Consider the following 18,420-nt stretch of genomic DNA (forward strand, 5'->3'; position numbering starts at 1 on the left):
CTAAACAGAAAAATACTAAAACAAATAAACGGACATCACAATAGTATTATACTGATCCAGTCTATCAGTGATCTACTGGTTCAGCCTGCCTATGACAGACTGTAACAGTAGCTTAGTCACAGGCCTCTGGCTGCCATGACAATGGATTGGCACCCCACCATTGCTTCGATCCAACCCCTGAACCACTAATGACATGTGCTGAACACTTTTTGACTGCTGCTCTAGGAGATTTTTCCATGCTGAATATGAGTGGTGTCTGTCTGCTGCTGACAGGCACCGGGCATGGAGTGGGTTCCTAAGCCCTCTCCATACAAGCTAAATGTGTTAAAGCTGCAGGTCCAATATACAATCTGTGACAAGGACCTCATGTATGTATCATGTTATGTGGCAGTCAGGAGCCAGGTTTGAAACGCAATTGCTATCAATGTTCCCTAATATCTGATGTATATGATTCTTATTTTCATTCTTTTTGAATATATAAAAACACAAAGTCTTTATTATAGGATTGCAGGTCTTTATTATGTAGCTCTATCTGGATTCGTTTTTACATGACATGTATATTTATGATAGTAAAGCAGTGAACTGGTTCAGAAAAATGTAAATATTTTCTCTCGTATTGCTTTTCTTTTAATGACATTTTTAACATTTCACAGTTTAAATCTACATAAAAAAGTTAGTAACTTTGTAAACTCTTTGCTTTAACTATAATGTACGACCTTTAGGTTATGTGAGGTTTTCTTCTCGATTTGTGTTTCTCATTTCTCCTGGTTTGTTCTATGTGCAGCTATGTGCATGGAGCCTTGTACTTTTAGGCCACTTGCCTGACAGAGAAATGGAGAAAAATTGTAGTCTGTTTCCACACTAAAGAAGAAGCCGAGTAACTCAAATTTGGTACAAATATTAAAGCAGTAATTCAAATTGTGAAATGTTGAAAGCAGGATAAGGCTTAAATATAAACATTAGCAGGTCTAAAAATGAATCCTTAAAATGTTTTATTTGCCAAAGACTGTAAGTACAACCTAAGTCTTGTTAGATGAACATTGGTATGTATCTATCAGGTAAAGATGATGGCCCAGATATATCAAACTGTGTGAGAGAAGTAATTGAGTTAATTTCCCCCAACAACCAATCACAGCTCAGCTAACGAGCTCTGATAAAGTGAAACCGGAGCTGTGATTGGTTGCTGTGGGAAAAATCACTCAATTTTTTTCTCTCAGTTTGATAAATCTGGGCCGATATGTTAATAAGGTAGAACTCGCTATATATTGACAAAAGAGAATTATAGGTGAATTTAGCACAAACATTTTAATCAGATCACGTCCAACTTCATTGCCGTTTTTTTAGTGCTGTGGACACTATGTATTTTTTGGCTTCACATGTGCTGCACCAAATCCCCCCACCATGAAAATGAATCTCTATGAAGAAGTATATTATAAATTGATGTTAAAATATGTTATTTAGTTCTACCTCATTTAGACTGGATTCATACAGCTGTAATATGGCTCCATCTTAAAATCTGTGGCAGCTGCAATGTCCGGACCCCTGAAGTTCTATTACATTAAACTTAAACTGTAATCGTAAGAACCCAAGGTCTGAATATTGCAGCTATATTTAAGTCAGGTCATATTATGGTAATATAAAATGTCTAACCAGCCTAATTCAAGTGACAAAACAATGCTGTATGTAAGATTATACCTAAAACACTTTCCTGCAGAAAGGAAAAACATATTCACAGATTTTCATACTTCTCTAGTCAACAAATTATTAATTCCCAGCCTTAGTGTAATGTGATGTGGCTCTCTAAAGAGGACATCTGACCAACCCCCCAAGAAATGAGACTGTATTATCATGAAATCGCTCAGGGGCACTGATCACACATCTTTTTACAGTTTCTTTATACACCCTTCAATTCCCAAGATATGTGGGCTTAAACTTTATCCTACAATTCAGGGAATCAGTCAGATGGGTGATACCTGAGTATTTTAGTAATGGGAGCCACCACCCGGTGATGGGTGGGATTGTACAGCCTAGCGGTACTGTATTAGGCATACATGCCTCTCAATGTACAACATCCACACCTACCCACTGTACAACCCCACCCATTACCTGACATTCACTGCCCTTTTTAAAATGAAGTCCATGCCCCTCTGATCGATTCCCTGAATTGTCAGACAAACTTTAAACCCTCATATCTCAGATAGGGAAGGGTATAAAAAGAAACTGTAAAACTTGTATGATTGGGGCACCATACGCTATTTAATGACAGTAACATCTCAATTTTTTGGAGTTGACCACAGGTCCTCTTTAAGCACATATATTTTAATGCATGTTTCCCTTTAAGCTCATTGAAAGTCTGCAAGCACACCATCTATGTTTTAGGTTTGAAGGCGAGCATCCTACAGGAAATCAGTTACAGGTCACTTTCTCCATACAAAGCTGCTGAGAAGCAAGAATAATCCAGAGCACCAGAGACAGCACCACGGCCAGTGTACTGTGACATCTTGGATAAACAGTACTGGGCTTGATCTGGAGGAAGCTCTCTACGAAGTTCATCAGCTAAAATATAAGGCTGCAGGGACAAACATAGAAAATAATCATGTATTACAACCAGAAGTACATTTATAGGCTGTCTATAAATGGTAAGTTGTTATCTGGCCTGAAGGGTAGCAAGACATGTGCCCATTGACAAAGCAATTTAGATTTAGGGCCCTTTTAGACGGGGGGACTGCTGCCACAATACAAGTGCTAACCTTGTTGATTGGTGCTCTTTTAAAGAGCCTTTAGAAGCTTAAAGGGTTTGTCGGGCCACAAAACCTGGCCAAGGAGGTTGTAGCCTGCTGTCCCGGGTTTGGAGACATGATGTCACACTCCAGCTTAGCCAATCAGTGGCTGAGGCAGGACAACACTATAGCCACTGATTGGACAAGTGTGCATTTGATGTCACGTCACCAAAGGTAGAAATGCTGGACAGTGGATTGGACATAAATTCAGTGGATTGGACATCATTTGAAAAGACACCGCCCCGGTATATATAAGGTCTCACAGCTGATAATGCATATCAGATGAGGACAAAAGAGGGGAGGCACAGATCTGGAGAAGGCTAGGGAGGATTTCTGCTGTACTGTTCCCATGAGCACAGTGGCCTCCATAATCCTTAAAGGGGTACTCCGCTGCTCAGTGTTTGGAACAAAATGCTCCAAACGCTTAGAGCCGGCGCTGGGAGCTCGTGACGTTATAGCCCCGCCCCTGAGGGGGCGGGGCTATTACATCACGAGTTCCCGGCGACAGCTCAAAGCATTCGGAACATTTTGCTCCACACGCTGAGCAGCGGAGTACCCCTTTAAATGGAAGAAGTTTGTAACAACCAGGACTAAAAAACTCTGGTTGAGCTCCAAAGTGCCTGTGTGCAGACAAGAGAAACTTCCAGAAGGTCAACCATTACTGCAGAGTGGCAAGAAAGAAGCCTTCCAGTAAAAACACAGCCTAGAGTTTGCCAATAAGCACCTAAAGGACTCTCAGACTGTAAAAAACAAGAATCTTTCGTCTGGTGAGTGGTTCAGTCAGAGCCCTGACTTGAACCCAGTTAAACATCTCTGGAGAGACCCCAAAATGGCTTTCACCAATTGTCTCCATCCAACCTGACGGAACATAAGAGGATCTACAGAGAAGAATAGCAAAATATCCCCAAATCTAGGTGTGTAACCCTTGTGGCATCCTCCACAAGAGGACTGGAGGCTGTAATAGCTGCCAAATGTGCTTCAACTAAAGGGTCTGAATCATTATGTCAATATTAAAAATTTTTCCTTTTCAATAAATAAAGATTTCTAATATTCTGTTTTACTTTGTCATTATAGGGTATTGGGGGCAGATGAGGGAAAACCAATTTTTATTTTTATTTTTGTATCAGGCCACAACATAAAATGTGAAAAAAGTGAAATGATGGAAAGATTTTTCAAATACACTGTAAATAAAAATGTCCTGTCTTATGTTGCATGGTGTCCTCTGCAGCACCTACTGTACGGTACCTAATCATAAGCACCCCACATAATGTCACCATAAAGTGTTTAAGTATAAAAGGACCAAGTACATTAAATACTCTAATAACACTGCTACTTAATATTTAAAAAAATACTACTATACAACTAAAATTCTGATTTGTGGTGGTCACAAGCCTTAGTGCAACCAGTGGCACCCCTTCCATATCCAGCCTTGGGCCCAAACATTATGGGGGAGATCTATCAAAACCTGCGCAAAGTAAAAGTTGCCCAGTTGCCCATGGCAACCAATCACATCGCTTCTTTCATTTCGCAGAGGCCTTGTTAAAAAAATGAAATAAGCGATCTGATTGGTTTCTATGGGCAAATGGGCAACTTTTCCTCTGAAAAGGTTTTGATAAATCTCCCCCATAGTGTTTGGGCCCAAGGCTGGATATGGAAGGGGTGACACTGGTTGCACCTAAGGCTTGTGACCACAACAAATCAGAATTTTTCTTTGTAGTATATAGTAGTATTTTTTAAGATATTAGGTAGCAGTGTGTTTCTCACATTTATTAGACAAAGAAGTAAAAACAATGTTTGACCAACCTTATCCCCAGCTAGAATTCTGAAGGCAGCGATGACTTGCTCTGCTGAGTCTGTTTCAGCCGTCTCCCTTGTCATGAAATCAATAAATGACTGGAACGACACTGATCCTGTATTATTGGGATCAACCAGAACCATAATCCGAGCAAACTCTGCTTCTCCCTACAAGCAATCATATATGACAAAATATTACCTGTAGACAAAGACACTAGGTAGGACAGCACTTTAGTGTTCTACATTAACTTACCATATATACTCGAGTATAAGCTGACCCGAATATAAGCCGTGGCCCCTAATTTCACCCCAAAAACCCAGGAAAAAAAAAGTTATTGACTCGATTATAAGCCTAGGGGGGGAAATACATCATCCCCCCATGTCGTCATCCCCCCTGTCATCATCCAGACCCCCATCTTTAACACCCCCATCATTATCACCCCATCATAATCACCCTGTCATTATCACCCCATCATCATCACCCTGTCATTATCACCCTTGTCATCATCCCCCTCATCATCATCCCCCCTGTCATCATCCAGACCCCCGTCATTAACACCCCTGTCATCATCCCCCCCTTCATCATCACCGCTTGTCATCATCACCCTGTCATCATCCCCCCCTTCATCATCACTCTGTCATCATCCCCCCCTTCATCATCACCGCCTGTCATCATCACCACCTGTCATCATCACCGCCTGTCATCATCACCCTGTCATCATCCCCCCCCATCATCATCACCACCTGTCAATCCCTTCATCAGTGGTCTTCAACCTGCGGACCTCCAGATGTTGCAAAACTACAACTCCCAGCCTGCCCGGACAGCCACCGGCTGTCCGGGCAGGCTGGGAGTTGTAGTTTTGAAACACCTGGAGATCCGCAGGTTGAAGACCACTGCGGCCTTTGTCATCATCCAGACCCCCCTTTAGTTTTCTACTCACCTCCCCTCGGTGGGAAGGAAGGGTGAGCTGTTCCGGGGCATCTATGCTGCAGGGACCGTCCGGTGGGGAGGTTTAGTCGTTCCGAGCTGTCCATCTTTACCGGGAGGCCATCTTCTCCGTTCCGGACCGGCCCCGGACTAGTGACGTTGCTTTGATGACGACGCACAGGGACGTTCATGCGCAGGAACTTTCCTGTGCGTCATCCTCAAGGCAACGTCACTAGTCCGGGGCTGGCCCGAAGCGGAGAAGAGGGCCTCCCGGTGAAGATGGACAGCCCGGAACGACTAACCCTCCCCACCGGATGGTCCCTGCAGCATAGATGGCCCAGACCAGCTCACCCTTCCTTCCCACTGAGGGGAGGTGAGTAGAAAACTAAAGGGGGGTCTGGATGATGACAAAGGCCGCAGTGGTCTTCAACCTGTGGACCTCGAGATGTTTCAAAACTACAACTCCCAGCATGCTGGGAGTTGTAGTTTTGCAACATCTGGAGGTCCGCAGGTTGAAGACCACTGAGAAGGGATTGACAAGCGGAGAGTTCACTCGAGTATAAGCCGAGGGGGGCGTTTTCAGCACGAAAAATCGTGCTGAAAAACTTGGCTTATACTCGAGTATATACGATAACCACTTCCTGTGCTACACCATAATAGTATGTTGTGCCTTGTTCCTGCAAATAATTGGACTATTAGGGTTTGTTCACATTAAGCCATTTGCAGCATGGATTTCCTGATGGATTATGCCTCAAAATCTGCTTGAAAACCCAGCCCCATTGATTTCAATGGAAAATCTTATGTGGATTTAAATTCCGCTTCAAGAATTGACTTGTTGATTCTTGAGAATTCTGTTTGGAATCATGCACTTGTACTTTGAAGTTCTGCTCCAAATCTGCTTTGACAATAAACTGACAAGGCATTGAAAAGAAACTGAGATAGATTTTTGTCATCTGCATTGTCAGTGTCATCTGCACTTTGCCGCCAACATGCTGTTCTTGCGTTCCGAATCAGAAATACCTTCAGATGCTGGAAACACAGTGTGCATATATCTCTTCATATCTCAAGACAGGGATTTGTTAAAGAAGCACTCTGGGAAATAGTTTTTTTCCACTTATATAGTGCAGCGTAGGCTATAATTATATTATTAGAGAATAATGTAGGAGTTCTCGTATATGCCTTTTGATAACCTGTTTTAGCTGATGTGACATAGTTTTTCTGTTATTTCTGATTGCAAATCCATCACTGAAATGACTTGATAATGCTGTTTACATTTCTTATGAATCCCCTGACTGTGCACAGAGATTGGGTGAGGTGTTTGATCATTGCACCTGTTCATCTAATCAGACTGCTAGTGCTGGGGTCAGCCAGGTGAATTTATTAGATTCAAAAGTGGGTTGGTGTCAGGAGTGATCTTTTAGAGAACAAATGCCATCAGGCAAAAGTGATTTGACCAATAATCCCAATGGAGGTGTTTATGAATATTTGGGGCCTTTAGGCTGTGCTCACACATTGACTTTTTACAGCATTTTTTTTTACATGTTTTTACTTTATTTTGGCTGTTTCTACGGTGACTTTTCATAATCGCTGTAAAGTAGTACCTTTTAGGAAAATCCTGGCAAAAAACTGAAAAACCACAACAAGAAACGCAATGCATGAACACAGCCTCAGGAGAGGTGTATAATTTCTATATTGCCTGATCCCATAGAGATAGCAGATGGAGATGGGAGGGGTCTGGGAACTAGGAGGAGGGATCTGGTAGATGATGATGTCATCTTGTAGTCCACAGGAAGTGAGAACCCAGAACTAACATCCTGACACATTAGGTACTGAAAGGTTTGGAGAGTCAGACTGGTGATCACATGACCAAGTTACTGTAACGAAACACATAGATGTAGCTGTGCTGGAATAAAACAAATGGCGCCGTAAGCCTAGTGATAGTAAGTGTGCATTATATGGACAAAAATAAAATCCGAAGGGCTTCTTTAATACTCATAATCATAATTTTAGACTCAAAATGAATATTTCTTTGTCTATAATTCAGCATCTGACTCAGAGATAGGCAATATGTCATATTTTCTATACTATATAATGGCTTTGCTGTGGGGCCCTTTGAATTCTAGTTGTCCATACCCCGCCCCCCCCCCCCCCTTATGGTCCCATTCTGTGTACTGTACTTGAGCGGCCAGCAAGATGGAGCTTTTTTCCCTGTAGGATCACCTCTGTAATTTTTTTTTTTAAAGTAAATAATAAACTATAAATTTTAGATGATGGTGTTGTTTGAACTCCAGTTTCTTGGTGTTTAAAATTGAATCCATAGATTAATAGTGGTGTTCGCAAACCTTTGAGCATGTAGTATATCTGTTATTTCATAGTGTCTCCCTGACCACTTCATAAATTAGTGTACATAGGTATACTAGAGAGGAACCCAAAATCACTTTCATCACCTATTCGAGGGCCTCCACTGATTACTAGAACACGATTCCCAGTGAGGAGGAGTTTAAATGGAATGGCATTCACAATCTATTCAATGCCTATAAAACTTATGGGGTACAGCCTAAGGGCTCAACTCTAACAAAAACAACTATGTTGTAATGATGTGAAACAAAAATTTTGTAAAATATTTACATTGAGAAATTTTCACACTGCGGAATCTCCGCTTGAAGAATTCAGCAGGCGGAGATTCCGTCTGGTGGTCCCCACCGAAAATACTTCGGCTAGTAGGACTGCGCGGCGCTGCGCCGTCACCATTGACGACTATGCAGTGCTCATGGAATTCCGCACAAAGAATGAACATGTTCATTCTCTGTGCGGAACAATTTTAGCGGTGGAATTGTCCACTGCTGAAATTCCTCAGTGTGAACGGGTCTCACGGAAGACCCATTCACACTGATGGTAATATTCACTGCGCGGAATTCCACTTGCGAAATACCGTGGGAATTCAGCAATGTGAACGTACCTTCAAACTCCAGCGTGTCTGTAAACTGCTATTTTACCATTTATCTATAAAAAAAAAAGTCATAAATACACATTACCTACCAGATCATAACCCATTGAAATTAGGCAAGCTCTGAAGTCTTCATGATCCATCATTCCCTTTTTCCTCTGTTGGTTGATCATATTGAAAACATTAAAGTCAGTAGTTGCACATTGTTTAATAGTGTTTCTCAATCGATATCCTCAAACACCCCCAACAGGTCATGTTTTCTGGAATTCCTTGGTCTTTCACAGGTGATATAACTGTGGTGATGCCTGATTCACTGACCATAATTATATCACTTGTGAAAGACTAAGGAAGTCCAGAAAACATGACATGGTGGGGGGGTTCTTGAGGACCGCGCTTTAGAAACACTGGTTTAATATGCAGTTTCATAGAAAAAGAACATATCATGTGTGGTAAAGAAAACTATAGACTGAGGAGTTGCAATGATAAAAAGAAGGTTCTCATTTTAATTAGCAAATATTACATTTTAGTAAAGGGAAACAGCAAGGATTATGCTTTTGCTTAGACTGTGTAGAGACTTGGAGGGGTTGTCTAAGACAGACAATTTTCAGATGTTAGGAAATTATCATTATACTTTTTATCATTTGTGTATTTATTGGTGCTGAGGCCCCCACCGGTAGCTAGAATGAGTGGGGAGAAGCGGTGAAAGAAAGTCTATGGGTAGGGTCACATGTGCCGTATTTTGCTGTCTATTTGGCTGTGCATTTGCTGCTGCATATTTTCCTCCCTATTCAAGTCAATGGGTAGTAAAATCAGCTGCATAAAATAGGCAGCAAAATACGGCACATAGGACCCTACCCTAAAGGTACATACAAACGTCCAGGACCGGCTGCTGATGTTGTGTTCAATCATTTATTTACATTCATATCTGCAGCATCAAGTTTGTAGCTTCAAATCTGAAGCATCAAACCTGCAGCAGATCCTGTACTTGTGAATGTACAATAAAGGTATTTGCACCATGTTGGAAAATGATTTTACGTCCGACAGGAGACTCACAATATGTGCAATATTCTTTCTTTACTGACTCACAGCAGCAAAGTAGTTAATGAAAGATTACAAACCAGAAAACTTTAAGGTGAAACCAAACATTACAGGTAACAGCAGTAGCCAATCGTATCTGAGGAGAGGGGATAAATAGTCTGTTATGCGTAGCTCCTCCCTCTTTGCTGCACTCACAGAGATCCATTGTTTTTTTCTCATAATAGCATATATAATTAATTGCATTGTCTATATATTTATTTCATTTTGGCTTTTTTATTTATTTATTGCCCCTTCATTCTTATTTACTTCATATATTCCTCATATCAGCCTGCGTATATATAAAATATTTTCTTTTCCCTCTATCCATTATTCATACCCCCTTTTCCCCCCTTCCCCTCACACACCACTACCATTTACCTCTTTAATACCAGCATAGTGTTACTTTCCTCAGGAATTTCTCTTCCAACTCCCCGCTATATACATTGCGGCTGTTTATCTCCCTCAGCACAGCAGTTGTCTCGGATATCGCGAGACTTCATTCCCAATACAAGCTACCTCACGACTGAAGCACTCAGTCTCTCCTCAGTGCAGCGCTGACAGCCTCCCGCCTGCTGCGCTCACTAAAAGTCTGTGTGCCACCGCTCCATTTCTTTGACAGGACTCAACATTCTATATCTTCTCGTGAAGTTTTATATTTCAATATTGAATGTACTCCCCATATGTTTGCCTTATATACTATTTTACTTTTGTCCTATCCTTTTTACCTCATAAAATCCTTCAGTGGATTCATCATCATTATCTTACAAAAGACTTTAGTCTCTTATCCATTATGTTCTCTGAGAATACATACAATAAAATGACAAGGGATGAAAAATAATGATATACTTGAACAAAACATGATTAAAAGTATGGTGGACCAATCTGTGTCCAAATCAGTACACCTGGCTTTTAAGTCAGCCTTCTATCCATGACTCTATTTCAGAATCTGTGGCAATGTCTATATCCCATTCAAAGCCAACCACTATACACCCTTCAACTCCATCCTATAATTTTTGGTCAGCAGTAGAATCTACGACCAATTTGGCCAAGGGACATAAATGTCAGGGAAAATGCACACAGAATTTTTTTTGTGCTAATGACGACCAAAAAACCCATACTAAATGTTCTTCCCGTATTTGGGGAAGGTCTGGAATTTACAGACTGACTCATATGTAGTCCCTCCCTCTTCTGACTCTTCAGACTCATACTCTGATATACCTGACCACTCTGACTCAGAGATTGATTATGAGGAGGGTGAAGTCTCAGACAATTATGATGATGAGGAGAAAAAAGAAACCTCAGAATATGCCATACTAGACAACCAAGGCACTCCTTATTTTGATCCTGATCTTATTAGACATCCAAGGTTATCAGAATGGCTACCCAATCCTCACCCGGCCAAATATTTATCTACCAGGGTTAGGAAAGCACTCAACAGATCCACAGGTAATAAACTATGATCAGAGTGCCCAAGGCCTACCTTGCCTGCCAAAGCAGAATGTACCCCCGTACTTGACCCAATATTGGTCAGATGTCTTAGGCCCTTTGACAAAAATGTTAGAGCTGTCTGAAACATCTATAAATTCTGGACAACCTACTGATAACACTGTTTTATGCAGCAGGGCCCAAAGAGACCTTTGTCTGCTAGGCAATGCCAATGCAGCCTTATCAGCAGAAAGAGGCCAGACCATTTTGATGAGGCTAGACCCTCAATTGGCTAACCTAGCCAAAACTGAATTGGAACATTCCTCAGAAGGTCTCCTATTCGGAGATGCTTTTATTAAGGAGACTGGAAAACTTGTTGGTATTTTTACACACATTCAATGGGAGGAGGGAGGCAAGCTATAAGCCCCACCCAAGAGTATGTATGCCGGCCTCACAGGTGCGGGCACAGGTATGTCCTTCATATAAGGATATACTGGCTAATGTCTCAATTTTAACATCAGTGTTGAGGGTTAGCTAATGTCACTGTTACATCTACAACATTAGTGCACCTATCCCTGTATGTTATTATTCTAATTGTTACACATCCGCACCATTTATCTGGTGTAGGATGTTAATGTGGCACTTGTAGTCTGTTTGCAGGCATCCCCCACCGTATGCATTTTTATGCTGGGGATCAACCTTAGCAACAGACTGCAAGGGTAGGATCTGCTCCCCAAGTATGTGGGGTTGAGCATCTCCTACCTGCCAGTTGAGACCATCTCTCTTTTTCGTTATTTTAGTCTTATACTTGGAGATGTATAAACTCCACATTTTATGCACCTTTATTTCCACTCTAGGCTGCATTCAGGTTCACCTGTGAGGCCGGCATACATACTCAGCCACTTGGGTGGGGCTTATAGCTTGCCTCCCTCCTCCCATTGTATGTGTGCCCTGTTCACACTGGAGGTAACTGGGAGCAAGCTGTGAGTCGGACCTAATGCTGCCGTGATTGTACACTGGCCCCTGGTTTTGCTTATCAGGCACAGGTAGGTTAGTGCTAGGTCCCGTGCCACTTGAGAAACCTTGGTGTTGGTGTGCGGGCTCAGGTATGTCCTTCATATAAGGATATACTGGCTAATGTGTCAATTTTAACATCAGTGTTGAGGGTTAGCTAATGTCACTGTTACATCTACCACAGTAGTGCACCTATCCCTGTATGTTATTATTCTAATTGTTACACATGCGCACCGTTTATCTGGTGTAGGATGTTAATGTGGCACTTGTAGTCTGTTTACAGGCATTCCCCACCATATGTATTTTTATGCTGGGGATCACCCTTAGCAACAGACTGCAAGGGTAGGATCTGCTCCCCCAGTATATATGCACAACCGCATGTGGGGTTGAGTATCTCCTACCTGCCAGTTGAGACCATCTCTCTTTTTCGTTATTTTGGTATTTTTGCCTCACTAGATAAAGCCCAATCCTTCTTATGGAAACATTTTTGGGAAAGCTGGGAAAGGCAGGGGCCGATTTCTCAGCAGAACCTCTTCATTCAGGCAATATCCTAGAGGCCCCTCCCTGGACAGAAGTAATTTCCAGTCCTCATCCTTCACTCCGACACCCTTCTTCCCTAGTAGAGGATGCCCATGGAGAGCCAGAGGCAATCGTGGTTATCCCAGGACAGAGCTTCCTAAGGTAAGTCCAATTCCCCTATCTTCTCCTCTTCTTCTTTTGGGAGGAAGACTCCAACATTTTATCAATGCTTGGGTTTCCATAACATCAGACCATTGGGTGCTGAATACAGTGTCAGGTTTTCTGATTAACTTCATATCCCCTCCGGTACAGTATTCTTTCCCTCATCCAATTAAATTTTCACACAAAGATCAAAATCTCAGACTTGGAGATCAAGGATCTTTTTTCGAAAGGAGCCATCGCTCCGATTCCGAATCATTCCCCAGGTTTCCTCAGCGATCTTTTTCTAGTAAAGAAAAAGGACGGAGGTCACAGACCGGTTATCAATTTGCGTCTCCTAAACAAATTTATCCAATACCAACATTTCAATATGGAAGGGATCCACCTCCTAAGAGACATGTTAATTCAAGGAGATTGGCTAGTGAAGGTGGATCTAAAAGATGTCTACCTCACAGCACCCATACATCCTTCTCATCAACAATACAGTACCTGCAATTTCTATGGAAGGATCAGAAATGGCAGTTTATGTGCCTTCCTGTTACGCCGAGCACTCCGGGTCCCTGCTCCTCCCCGGAGCGCTCGCGGCGTTCTCCTATCTGCAGCGCCCCGGTCAGACCCGCTGACCGGGAGCGCTGCACTGACACTGCCGGCGGGGATGCGATCCGCATAGCGGGACGCGCCCGCTCGCGGGTCGCATCCCAATCTACTCACCTGTCCCGTTCCCCGGCTGTCACGTCCTGGCGCACGCGGCTCCGCTCTCTAGGGCGCGCGCGCCAGCTCTCTGAGATTTAAAGGGCCAGTGCACCAAAAGTGCCCGGCCAAATCAGTGTATTAGCTTCCCTGCTCCATGCCTATAAAAACCCTCTTCCCCTTCCTGTCCTGGCCGGATCTTGTTGCCTTGTGCCAGTGAAAGCGTTTTGTGTATGTTCTTAGCCTGTGTTCCAGACCTTCTGCTGTTGCCCCTGACTACGACCCTTGCTGCCTGCCCTGACCTTCTGCTACGTCCGACCTTGCTCTTGCCTTGCCCTTCTGTACCACGCCAGTCTCAGCAGTCAGTGAGGTTGAGCCGCTACCGGTGGATGCAACCTGGTTGCTACCGCCACAGCAAGACCATCCCGCTTTGCGGCGGGCTCTGGCGAATACCAGTAGCAACTTAGAACTGGTCCACCGGTACGGTCCACGCCAATCCCTCACTGACACACAGGATCCACCACCAGCCTGCCGTATCCTTACAGTAGATCCGGCCATGGATCCCGCTGAGGTGCCGCTGCCAAGTCTCGCTGACCTATCCACGGCCCAGCAATCCCAACAGATCGCCCAACAAGGACAGCAGCTGTCGCAGTTGACCGCCATGCTACAGCAACTTCTGCCTCAGCTACAGCAACCATCTCCTCCGCCAGCTCCTGCACCTCCTTCGCAGCGAGTGGCCGCTCCTAGCCTCCACTTGTCCCTGCCGGACAAATTTGATGGGGACTCTAAACTCTGCTGTGGTTTCCTGTCTCAATGTTCTCTACACTTGGAGATGTTGTCGGACCAATTTCCTACAGAATGGTCTAAGGTGGCTTTCGTAGTTAGTCTTCTGTCTGGAAAGGCCTTGTCATGGGCCCCACCGCTCTGGGACCGCAATGATCCTGCCACAGCCACTGTCCAGTCCTTCTTCGCTGAAGTCCGTAGTGTCTTCGAGGAGCCAGCCCGGGCCTCCTCTGCCGAGACTGCTTTGCTGAACCTAGTCCAAGGAAGTTCTTCCGTAGGCGAATACGCCATCCAGTTTCGTACCCTCGCCTCAGAGCTAGCCTGGAACAATGAGGCCCTCTGCGCGACCTTCAAGAAAGGCTTATCCAGCAACATCAAAGATGTACTGGCCGCACGAGAAATTCCTGCTAACCTGTCTGAACTTATCCATTTGGCCACCCGCAACGACATGCGTTTTTCTGAAAGACACCAGGAGCTCCGACAGGAAAAGGACCTTGATCTCTGGGCACCTCTCTCCCAGTATCTTTTGCAATCTACCCCTGTGCCTCCCACCGAGGAGGCTATGCAAGTGGATCGGTCTCGCCTGACCCATGAAGAGAGATCTCGTCGCAGAGATAAAAATTTATGCCTGTACTGCGCTAGTACCGAACATTTCCTAGTGGACTGCCCTATTTGTCCTCCGCGTCTCGGAAACGCACGCACCCTGTTCACGTGGGGGTGGCGTCCCTTGGTGTGAATTCTGCTTCTCCACGTCTCACTGTGCCTGTGCGGATTTCTCCTTCTGCCAACTCCTCCTTCTCAGCTGTGGCCTTCTTGGACTCTGGTCCTGCAGGAAATTTTATTTTGGCCTCTTTTGTTAATAGGCTCAGCATCCCAGTAACCCATCTCTTCAAGCCGCTCTACATTTCTTCTGTCAAGAGAGAAAAATTGGACTGCACTGTGCGTTACCGCACAGAACCCCTGCTTATGAGCATTGGACTGCATCACGAAAAAATTGAATTTTTTGTTCTGCCCAACTGCACCTCTGAAGTCCTCCTCGGTCTGCCATGGCTCCAACGTCATTCTCCCACCCTTGGCTGGACCACCGGGGAGATCAAAAATTGGGGTCCTTCTTGTCACAAACGATGCCTCACATCTGCTCCCATTTGTCTAACTCCTGAGGTTCCACCCTTACCGGTCCCTCCCAAGGCTTACCAGGATTTTTCTGATTTTTTCGGCAAAAAGCAAGCAGAGATCTTGCCTCCTCATAGCCCCCTTCCTGGTAACACTCTGCCCTGTGGCAAGCTTAACCCTCTTCCCCCCCCTCCCCATTCCCACTTCTTCTGGAGTTCCTGCCCTAGATGAAGTAACCCAGGACTTCTCAGTCATCTGGAAGGAGACTCAAGAGTCGCTCCCAATGGCCTCGTCTCGAATCAAGGGACAAGCAGATAAAAAGAGGGGGAGACCTAAGGGGGGGGGGGTACTGTTACGCCGAGCGCTCCGGGTCCCTGCTCCTCCCCGGAGCGTTCGCGGCGTTCTCCTCTCTGCCCCGGGAGCGCTGCACTGACACTGCCGGCGGGGATGCAATCCGCATAGCAGGACACGCCCACTTGCGGGTCGCATCCCAATCTACTCACCTGTCCCGTTCCCCGGCTGTCACGTCCTGGCATGCGCAGCTCCGCTCTCTAGGGCGCGCGCGCGCCAGCTCTCTAAGATTTAAAGGGCCAGTGCACCACTAATTGGTGCCTGGTCCAATCAGTGTATTAGCTTCCCTGCTCCATGCCTATAAAAACCCTCTTCCCCTTCCTGTCCTGGCCGGATCTTGTTGCCTTGTGCCAGTGAAAGCATTTTGTGTATGTTCCTAGCCTATGTTCCAGACCTTCTGTTGTTGCCCCTGACTACGACCCTTGCTGCCTGCCCTGACCTTCTGCTTTGTCCGACCTTGCTCTTGCCTTGTCCTTCTGTACCACGCCATTCTCAGCAGTCAGTGAGGTTGAGCCACTACCGGTGGACACGACCTGGTTGCTACCGCCGCAGCAAGACCATCCCGCTTTGCGGCGGGCTCTGGCGAATACCAGTAGCAACTTAGAACCAGTCCACTGGTACGGTCCACGCCAATCCCTCACTGACACAGAGGATCCACCACCAGCCTACCATATCCTTACACTTCCTTTCGGATTGTCATCAGCCCCCTGGTGTTTCACAAAGCCCATGAAACTCATAGTATCTATTCTAAGATGCAGAGGTGTGTGTGTAATCATATATTTAGACGGCATACTCATCATGGCGCAATCCCATACACTAATTCTTCGTCACCTTCAATGGACACTGTCTCTACTCATTTCCTTAGGTTTTTCCATCAATTACAAGAAATCAGTTTTGACCCCTTCAAGGGAAGTAGAATTTTTTGGATACATGATAGATACCCAAAAGACTATTTTGAGTCTAACTCTCAAGAAACTACGAACTATTCGGAAAGAAATGCAAACTATTTTGAACAAACAAATGATATCCATACGGATCATTGCTCGTATAATAGGCCTATTATCAGCATCAATTCAAGCCATCTTTCTGGCTCCTTTACATTATTGAGCTCTACAACGTCTCAAGAGCCAAAATTTGAGACAAGGTCTAGATTATTCAGATATGATAGCTCTATCTCCCATAGCCAAGGAGGAGCTTCTATGGTGGCTGCATCATATCCAAACTTGGAATGGCAAGACCATTTTCCACTGTACACTGGATCTCATCATAGAATCCGATGCCAGCCCTTTAGGTTGGGGAGCCCGTTGTGGTCTGCTTACCACAGGAGGGAAGTGATCAGAGAAAGAGGCCGGTCTGCATATCAATTGTCTGGAACTATAAGCAGGTTCCTTCGCTCTGAAGAGCTTTGCAAAATACAGACCACGTTGCTGCATTTTTCTTCGTATGGACAATATCTCAGCGGTTCAGTACATCAACCGCTTGGGAGGTACAACATCCAAAGCTTTATCAGAAATCGCGAAAGAATTTTGGAATTTCTGTCTGGAAAAGAATATCATTATTAAAGCAGAATACCTCCCTGGTTTGGCCAATTAAATCCCAGACTGGAATTCTCGATTCCTTACAGATTCCAGCGAATGGAAACTAGATTCTTCCGTTTTCACGTCTCTCAACTCCCTCTGGGGTCCCCTTTATATGAATTTATTCACCTCCCGTTTAAACAGTCAGCTTCCTCTGTTCTTCAGTTTGCATCCAGATTCAGATGCCCTGTGAGTAGATTCCTTTCTACAGATCTGGCCTCAAGAAACATTGTACACTTTTCCCCCCTTTGCAATGATTCCAAGGGTTCTTTCTCAGTTGATGACACAACAATCAACTATGGTACTGATAACTCCATGGTGGCCTTCCCAGATTTGGTTCCCCAAGTCCTCAGCCTATCAATGGACATCCCGAGGATCTTATCTGTCTTTCCTCTGCTCCCTCAGGATCCATCAGGGAACCCACATCCTCTAATTCAGTCAAACTCTCTGTCATTTGTGGCTTGGCTGATCACAGGTCATCCTCAATTGATTGTGAATTTTCACAATCAACTAGAGAAATTCTCTCTGAAGCCTGGGCTCCAGGCACCTGTAAAGCTTACAGATCGGCCTGGAGATTTTGGGTTCTTTGGTGCTCTCAATGATCTTTGGATCCTGTTCGAGCACCTATCTCTCACATATTGAATTTTCTTTCAGAATCTTTTGATTCTGGGAAAGCTTATAGAACAATAAATCTCTATTGCTCTCTATTCCCTTCCGATCGGTAAACCTCCTTTTGTATGCCGTTTACTTAAAGGAATTTGTTTCAGAAGACCTCCTCATCCGAAATACGAATCCACTTAGGATGTTTCTCTTATTTTCAATCTGTTTTCCTCTTGGGAAGACAATGATTTTCTTCCCTTAAAACTCTTATCTATTAAACTTACAGTCCTTTTCTGTCTTGTCTCGATCAAGAGAGTTTCAGATGTGAAAGCCTTAGATATCTCACATAGGTCTTTTTCTCCACATGGAGTTCATTTTACAATTTCTCGTCGTACCAAAACCAACATTCATTCCGTTTTCTATCCATCTTTTACACACTATCCCAAATTATGTGTGGTTATATGTCTGAAGTCTTATGGACTTAAAACAATCTCTCTCTGTAACCATTTATCTTCCCAACTTCCTATTTCATACTGTAAACCCCATCTCCCTGTTACATCTGCTACTTTAGCGAGATGTGTCAGACAAGCCATGACTATGGCTGGAACTGATGTTTCCAAATTTGGTGCTCACTACACTCGAGGAGTGATGTCCACTAAAACT

At 44.2% G+C, this 18,420-nt stretch overlaps 1 protein-coding gene across 1 annotated transcript in view; it reads right to left on the minus strand.

Moving 5' to 3' along the window:
* Positions 1-511: 511 nt before the first annotated feature.
* The window catches only part of ACTN2 (actinin alpha 2), a 108,591-nt gene continuing 90,682 nt past the window's right edge, over positions 512-18,420 (minus strand). Inside the window, exons 20-22 of the mRNA XM_056567533.1 lie at positions 8,542-8,607; positions 4,584-4,742; positions 512-2,569 (exon numbers count right to left, since the gene is read on the minus strand). Coding sequence (XP_056423508.1) covers positions 2,411-2,569; positions 4,584-4,742; positions 8,542-8,607 — 384 coding nt within the window. The 3' untranslated portion in view covers positions 512-2,410. The remainder of the gene's footprint in view (positions 2,570-4,583; positions 4,743-8,541; positions 8,608-18,420) is intronic.

This window comes from Hyla sarda, chromosome 3, assembly GCF_029499605.1.
Source record: "Hyla sarda isolate aHylSar1 chromosome 3, aHylSar1.hap1, whole genome shotgun sequence".
Taxonomy (NCBI): Eukaryota; Metazoa; Chordata; class Amphibia; order Anura; family Hylidae; genus Hyla; species Hyla sarda.